A 7815-nucleotide genomic window follows, 5' to 3' on the forward strand; every position below is an offset into this window, starting at 1 on the left:
CTGCGCAGTATCTTGGCACAGCCAAGATACTGCGCAGAACCCTCAAGCTCCCAGGCCTCTGGTAGAGGACCCGAGCTCAGAGGATGAAAGAGACCACCCACGGAGGGTGAGAGGGGAATTTTTTTTTTTTTATATATATATATATATATATATATATATATATATATATATATATATATATATATATATATATATATATATTAGCAACTTTTTCAAAAGTTTCCTTAAAATCCTTTACTCAGTCACACATTCCAACTTCTTGTTTGCATCTACAGTCATTGTGTGCTATAATAAATGACTCCTAAATTGTAAATACAGCTTTAGGAATGTTTATAACTTACATACATTGCTAAACAACAGACTAAATGTAATTAGTAACTAAAGCTAAAACATTCTCCAAATTTTGTGGAAAAACTTTATTTATCTGAATCCCAATTAAGTAAACCAACAAAAAAAAAAACATTTTGTTGCGTCATGTTATCTGAGTTTGTCGTCTTCACACTTCTCGGTCAGTCACCGACCCCACACCTCTAAAGCTCTGACACAACATTATGTCCAGGAACGTATCCGTAGGATTATGTGATCCAGTATTGTAGGTTTGGCGCCGACTGGCCTGCTGGTTGCAGATCACAGACTCTGTGAATAAGCCTGATGAACTCCCAAACACAGAGAATATTATTTCATATACAGTCGGTAAGTGGAATGTCCTGGGCTTTTCCAAGCAGCACATGGCGTGTTCTCATGATGTGAGTATTTCCAATGCATCAGCGAACTGCACCACTCCCTGGACAAACAAAAGATATCCTAGAACTGCGCTTTCACGTGTAAATCATGCCTACACACAGCCTGCAGAGCCTGTGTTTCCCTATGAAGCAATGAGCAACAGTAACAATAAACAATAAAAAAAACAACTATGTGAACAATTAAGGAAAAATTGTAAAGAATACAACACACACACACAAAAAAAACACAAACTGTAATTTTTTTCTCAGTCATTTATTAATTACAGGAACTCCAAGTCACAAGTTATATCTGTCCTCATGGTGACAGAGTGCTGTTCCTGATTAGACAGACTGCTGGTCATGTGATCGGTTGGTGTGAAGCAACAGATTCTGGAATAAAATCTGTAAACTGTATAATATGTGACACAGGGTGAGTGCATGCTCCCTCTTATACCAGGCTTCTTCAGTCACTGGAGGAAGTTGGAGAACCCAGACATTCAAACTCCAAGCAGAAGACCCCAGACTAAACCCAGGGCATTCTCTCTGCAAGGCAACGGACGCTTTGTGAATAATTTGCAAACAAAATTGTTGTTTTCATGGAAAAAATAAAAATAAAAATAAAAAAAATTCCATAGCTGAAAAATTTGCAATTTTTAAAACTGAAACATCAAAGAAAGTAATTCTGAGAAACAAAGAAACATTTTCAAGAATTTTACTGATATAAAACTTACTAATGATCAGAAGACAGAGAAATTTATACAAAACCATGAAAAGAGCGTATCCACAAATCCTCGATCAAAACAAGGATCAACTGTATGCAGAGACCTTTATAAAGAAAGAGGAAAGATCAGCTGCTACTTGTGTGATTTAATGGAAAAAAAATAAGCTAGAATACAGAGATAAGCTATTTACAGATATACTGAGCAGAAATTACAAACTAGAGCAACACTACTTACCCAGCAGTGTTAAAATGTTGCTGCTGTGCCACATAAACACACAAAACGGTGTGTTTCTCTTTTTTTGGGTCAAAGGTTTTGATCTTACATCTCTTAATGAGAAACCTGTACACATGCATTCATTAATTTAAATATCATATTCACTGTGTTTAGGGTCTTGCAGCTGTTACGGAAATGGATGGAGTCTGCAATAAATGCCTTTTAGGAGGAAAAAAGCCCATGAAACCATAAAAATGAAAAAGAGGGGGGGCTTTTATCTAAAGTTCTCATGTGAAATGACCAATGAGTTGAATAAACTCTATCTTTGTCATCTATATGTGACTGATTCTTTTGTGATTTTTTTTGCGGCCTTGTTTCAGAGGTATTGTGACATCAGGGCAGCATGATATCTCTGTTGCGTTGTAGCTAGAAGTTCCTGGGATTCAAATCCCAGCCTGAGGTTTTTCTGCTTAGTGTTTGCATGTTTTCCCTGTGCATTGGTCCGTTCTCTCCGGTGACTCCAGCTTCCTCCCACAGAACTACGACGTGACTTGAATGGCTAGATGGACGGATTCTCACGTCACACCTTGACACAGTTTCACTGGCTTCTCTCTGACTAGATCTTTAATTTAATTCGCTCAACATAACAAAACCGAAAGATTGAAAATATACTTTTACTGCATTTGTATGATGATGATTTCAAGACAGATGTGACTGCAGACAAACGTGAAAACACGAGTCTAAAAGCTACTAGGTAACCGGATCAAAAAGGCGCATCAGTTGGATGAAACTCCTGATTCATTTTCTCTTCCTGGGATTTATTCTTCTTTATTAACAGCCACGGTTTTAACAGCATTTGCAACACCATCTCCAAGGATCCTGTCATTGGTTTATCAGGACATTTATCATGATAAATAGATGGAAAAAAAAAAGAGAGGGCTATAAATGAGGAGGGGGGAGGGTGTAAAAGTGAGGTAACAGATTGACAGAGCGTTATGTATGAAGCTGCTGCCTTTTATTAATGGAGCTGTTCTTCTCCCCATGATCTGTGAGTGTCTTCAAACATGAGAGGCAAGCTGAACTCTGCAGGAGAGTAAAAAGCTCCAGCAGTCTCTGATTGTTTTCCTCATCAATTCTGGGCTCCCGAGAGTCTCTGTTAAACTTCAAGCCTCCCAACTATGGCATCAACAAACAAAGCGGCCGAGGAGGAACGGGGCCGCCTGAGGTCACTTTTTCACATCTACGACGTGGACAACTCAGGACGGATAGAAAAAAACGAATTTTCTGCTATCTGCCAAGAGCTCCAGGTTCCTACTGAAGAAGCAGAGAGCATATTCAGCCGCCTGGACGCTGACGGTGACGGCACGGTCACCTTAGAGGAGTTCCTGACTGGATTCACAGACCGACATGAGAAGGAACAAATGGAAGAAGAAGAAAAAAAAGAAGGAGAAGGAGAAAAAGAAGACATGAACTTACCTGTGGAAGAATTTTCAAATAACAAAGAGCAGGTCATGATCAGGTGAGCTGTCAGATTTGTGTAAAGGTGTTTATGTTTACAGTCAAATGTAGTTCGAAACAAGCAAACCATTGTTCCAGGTTTTCACATGAAGCTCTGAATGATGGAAGGAAAAACACATTTCGGATTACAATGCTCATTACTTATCATTGCAACACTGGAATGATAAAAAGACAATAATAAGGTTCAGATTAGTTAAAGTTACAAAATATTAATTCATGTTTTTGTGTATAAACTCAGTTTTGAAGCTGCTACCATCCTTTTAACATTATGTCCTCCTTTCCCAGAAGTAATGGATGCTCAAAGAGAGTTTAAAGCTTTGACCTAATTTTAAGCCTGTATCTTGCGCAGCAGCATAAGGTTATCAGCAAATATCGTGGCTACATGCTGCATTTCATCATGCTGCAACCACACAAAGTGGGACGCGAGACTGAACGAGAGCATTGTAAAGCCTGACCGTTTTGTAAAGTTTTTGAGTTAAAGGCGCAAATTTTTTTATTCTTTCCAAAGATACAGATAACAACAACAAAAAAAACTCATTGTGCTTACAAAATGAATATGCATCTCATAATTATACGATAAGCAAGTAATAGATTTTATCTTATAATAACGAATCATGTACTTTGTAACTTAAACTATTGTTACTTGCACTGAATAATTATTTAGAGCACTTCTGCCTTTACTATGTCATACATTTTTCATTTTTTTAGCAAAGTTAAGAGCTAGTTCTCATAGCAATTAGATAATATGAGATATTCTATCCCATCACTCTGCTTGGTTATCTATAAATATGAGAAAGTATAATATGACCGTGGCCAAAATTGACTTCCATATATTTTACTGGCCCTCGAAGTTCATATTGCAGCTACTTTCCTTCTGCGTAAAGCCTACACCTTCATGTTAGGATCAGAGGGAGGAGTGAGCAAACACTGTGACACAGGTATTGAGGGCAGGTGCGTTACCTGAGTCCTAGATAGCAGTTTTCATTTGAGACAGCTGGGATGGATTTTATATCGCTTTTCTCTGAATTGACTCACTTTTTACCCAAAATTTGATTGATGCAAAAAAAAAAGAAAAAAAAAAAAGAATGAAAATAGTTGGCAGAAGCGCGCCGAAACTGCGGGCTACACGCTAAACCTTTTGTTTTGCGGTCATCCCGAGGAAAAGAGACTTGCCACTTTATTTGGATTTCTTGGCTTCCCCGTCTCAGTGGTCATCCCAATTTTTCTGCAACATCCTCCTCTTCCCCTTCAGCCAGCCGCAGTCTTCCGTCAAGGGTATGAGCGCGGAGGAGAGGGACAGGCTGCGCGCCCTCTTTCGCGCGTACGACGTCGACAACTCCGGGCGCATCGAGAGGAACGAGTTCCTCACGATCTGCGCCGAGCTGCAGGTGTCAGCGGTGGAGGCGGACAGGATCTTCCAGCGGCTGGACGTGGACCAGGACGGAACCGTCACCCTGCAGGAGTTCATCCACGGCTTCCACGACCGCTACGGAGAGGACATGGAGTCCGACGGAGGGCAAGTGTCCATCGCCTGGGAGACCTTCGAGAAGAGACTGGGCGAGCAGGCCAAGTTCATCCCGAGGTGAGAGAGAGAGAGGGGGAGAGCGCACCTGTCCGGGTGCCTGCATGCGTTAAAATATGGAAATGTCCAGAAAGATAGGAGGCTGTTCAACAGAGAGCGCAGTGTGCGTAAAGCACCGACACTTTTATCGTTGCTGCGAACTATTTAACATTATATATATATATAAAAAAAGCAAAAATACAAAAGAGTGCTCTGAATACAAACATTTAAGTACATATGTTGTAAAATTTTTAAAAAATATATATATATAAAAATAAAAAAAAAGTTGATGGTTGCGGGGGGATTTTATGTCGGACAGTGAAAGTAATGAGTTTGTAAGGGATATAAAAATAATAAAATAAAATTATTACACGATTCTTAAAACTCAAGAGTGGTAAATGTCTGAGAAGGGCCACAATGTAAAAATAGTTAAATAAAAAAAAAAACGCCCCAAATTACACATCTTCCAGTAGCGCTTTATATGTTTAAAGGATAAATATCCCCCTACAAATAATGAATACAAAATTAAAGCACCAATTATTGAACAGCACTTAATAAACCATGGATAATCAATTATTAGTAATTTCTTATAAGACCGGAAAGGAGTAAAAAGTGTAGACTGCCTTATCCAAAAAGTGATTTTTGGATCAGTACGTGAACAATCTCTTACAGTAACTCCTTATTCACTCTTCGTCATGTGTCGTTATGTGTTGCCAATATTAATAATTGCCATTTGCCTATCAATCAAGTTTATTTGTGTAGTTTGAGCAACAACATCGACATTTTTTTTTACATCTGTTCTCTCTTAAATGGTTTTACTGAAGAGTTGCACCTATTCTCTTACACTTTGTCAAACATGTTTTAAATAGTTACTCATCAGTTTATGTCCGTTTTCTTAGATTTTGTGGTTTAAATTTGTTTTGTACCAATTTTTGTCCATTTCATGCCAAGTCAAAATTTATTTTTAATAACTTAATTTACTTCGAAAATATTTTTAATTAAACAGCAAGTATATGATATTTAAATAATAATAATAATAATAATAATAATAATAATAATAATAATAATAATAATAATAATAATAATCTGCTTTCATTGGGCGTTTACGGTCTCACTGCTATCCTAAGAACAAAGTCATGGTTCCAGTTTCACTGAAAGCATTTTAAACATTTGAGCTTTGTTGTTTATACATGTCTGGTCTTCCCTCTTTTGCTTTATGCTGAAATCATCCCTAGCTAGTGTGAACAAACTTGTCCTTTATGCTGATTCTCACTGATGTTGCAAAAAAGGTCCTGGGTTTGAATCCTGTCTGGTGCCTTTTTGCGTGGAGTTTCCTTGTTCTCCCGAAAAATGTATGTGTTTTCACCTGATATTCAGCTTCCTCCTACAGTCCAGAAATATCCATGTTAGGTTGATTGGTCGATACACAGCTGTTGGTCCTGTGAGCCTCTGCATTGTCCAGTGATCTGTCCAATACTTCCTATAATCTAATAATGGCTGAAGATCATTCCCCAATACACAGATGCATTAACAAATGTATTTTTCTTAACTTAAATGATCATACATGAGTTACTGCATCAATGCAGGTGGCATGGCGGTGAAGCCCAGCTTATTTTATTAGAAAACTTCACTTTGGACCCTTCATCCACTTGGAACCTGTAGCATATGTTCTAAAAACATATGCTAAGATAAAAAAAAGTTCATCAAGACAAAGAACAGTAGAATCTTTCCCCAGTAGCAAAATGCTCCTGAATGGGCTTTGGGTCACAGTCCTCACAACGTTGTGGTTGTCCTTGCGGTTCTTTATTTTTCTAAGGCATATTTTTCTTCTACTAAACTTACATTTCTTTGGTTTTATGTAATATTATGTAACCTACCAAATTTAATTTGGTAGGTTTTCACTAAACAGGCTGACTGCAAGTCTGGCTAAAGTAATCAGGACTTGGAGTCTTCTGGCTCAGCTTCAACCAACTCAGGCAAAAATGATCCCGATAACAAGATTTGCGCATGTTTGATCACATTTTCAGTCATTCTGCTGAGTATATTTTCTTGTTTCAGGTTTTCCATGTGACTTAGTTACTTACTTTCATCAACCCAACAACTTTGTTTTGTCTTTTTTTCTCTTTTGGAACTGAAGCTCGGCTGCTGCATAATTGTCTAAACAAGCAAATATTTCTTCTTACTCTGTGGCACTAAATTTGACTAAACTATTCTAGTTTTTGTCAGCAAGGATCGTCAAAATGACTTCTATTTGCTCAATGTCAGAATAATGAAAAAGAGAATTACTTTGAGAGTTTTCTCCAACTCTAAAGGTTTACTTTACAATACTTTACTAGGTTCTTGGTCCGTTCTTCCAGACAGAACTGCTTTGCTGTAAAACTGATCTGGCGTCATGAACCACTGGGAAGACTCATTTGAGCCCAACGTTACCTTCCTTTTTGATATTTATGAATTGTTGTTTCACTGTTATGCTAAGATTATGCTCCTTTCTATATTAAGAGATGCACCGGTTCCTCCTCAAGCAAAACAACCCCACAGCATGATGCTGCCAACCCCCTTAACAGTTTGGGTAGCGTTACAACTTGCCAGGTTTCATCGTTTTTTTCCAAACGTAGCAACAGACATTTTGGGCATTACTAAACACTATGAATCTAATTTGAAGGTCCAAGCCAGATATAGTGTATTTAAAGCTAAAGAAGGAAAGTTGACTCAAAAAGGGTGAATTTGTTGACGTTTCAGTGAATGCGTGCGTGTGTGTGAGTGCGTCCGTGTGCGTCCGTGTGTGTGTGGCCTTGGGCCTTGCATGAGACTGATCCTCGCGCTACTGCGCTGTGGCATCAGGACATCGATTGTCACAGTGGTGGTCTCTGCTAAAAGGGCTCATTTATCTTCAAGTTCTCACAATCTCTCGTTCATTAGTCAGCTGAGAGACAATAATTTGCAAATGAGCTCATACCTCGCATCTGTTTTTCAAATAAAGATAGAATGTTTTGTTTCTAAAAAAAAAAAAAAAAAAAATCTTTTTTTTTCCAAGGGGGGTTTTTTTTTTTGTAAAAGTTGGGGAAACAAAAAAATTTTT

At 38.2% G+C, this 7815-nt stretch overlaps 1 protein-coding gene across 2 annotated transcripts in view; it reads left to right on the forward strand.

Annotated features, from left to right (window-relative positions):
* The first annotated feature begins 2492 nt into the window (after positions 1-2492).
* rasef (RAS and EF-hand domain containing) overlaps positions 2493-7815 on the forward strand; it is a 20557-nt gene continuing 15234 nt past the window's right edge. The window contains exons 1-2 of one of the 2 annotated variants that reach the window (XM_015053994.1): positions 2493-3176; positions 4428-4757. In XM_015053994.1, the coding sequence (XP_014909480.1) occupies positions 2836-3176; positions 4428-4757 (671 nt within the window). In that variant the 5' untranslated portion in view covers positions 2493-2835. The remainder of the gene's footprint in view (positions 3177-4427; positions 4758-7815) is intronic. The other variant, XM_015053993.1, reaches the window with a different exon arrangement.

The sequence above is a fragment of the Poecilia latipinna genome, unplaced genomic scaffold, assembly GCF_001443285.1.
Source record: "Poecilia latipinna isolate Pla-1442-1.1 unplaced genomic scaffold, P_latipinna-1.0 Scaffold1222, whole genome shotgun sequence".
NCBI classification, from domain to species: Eukaryota; Metazoa; Chordata; class Actinopteri; order Cyprinodontiformes; family Poeciliidae; genus Poecilia; species Poecilia latipinna.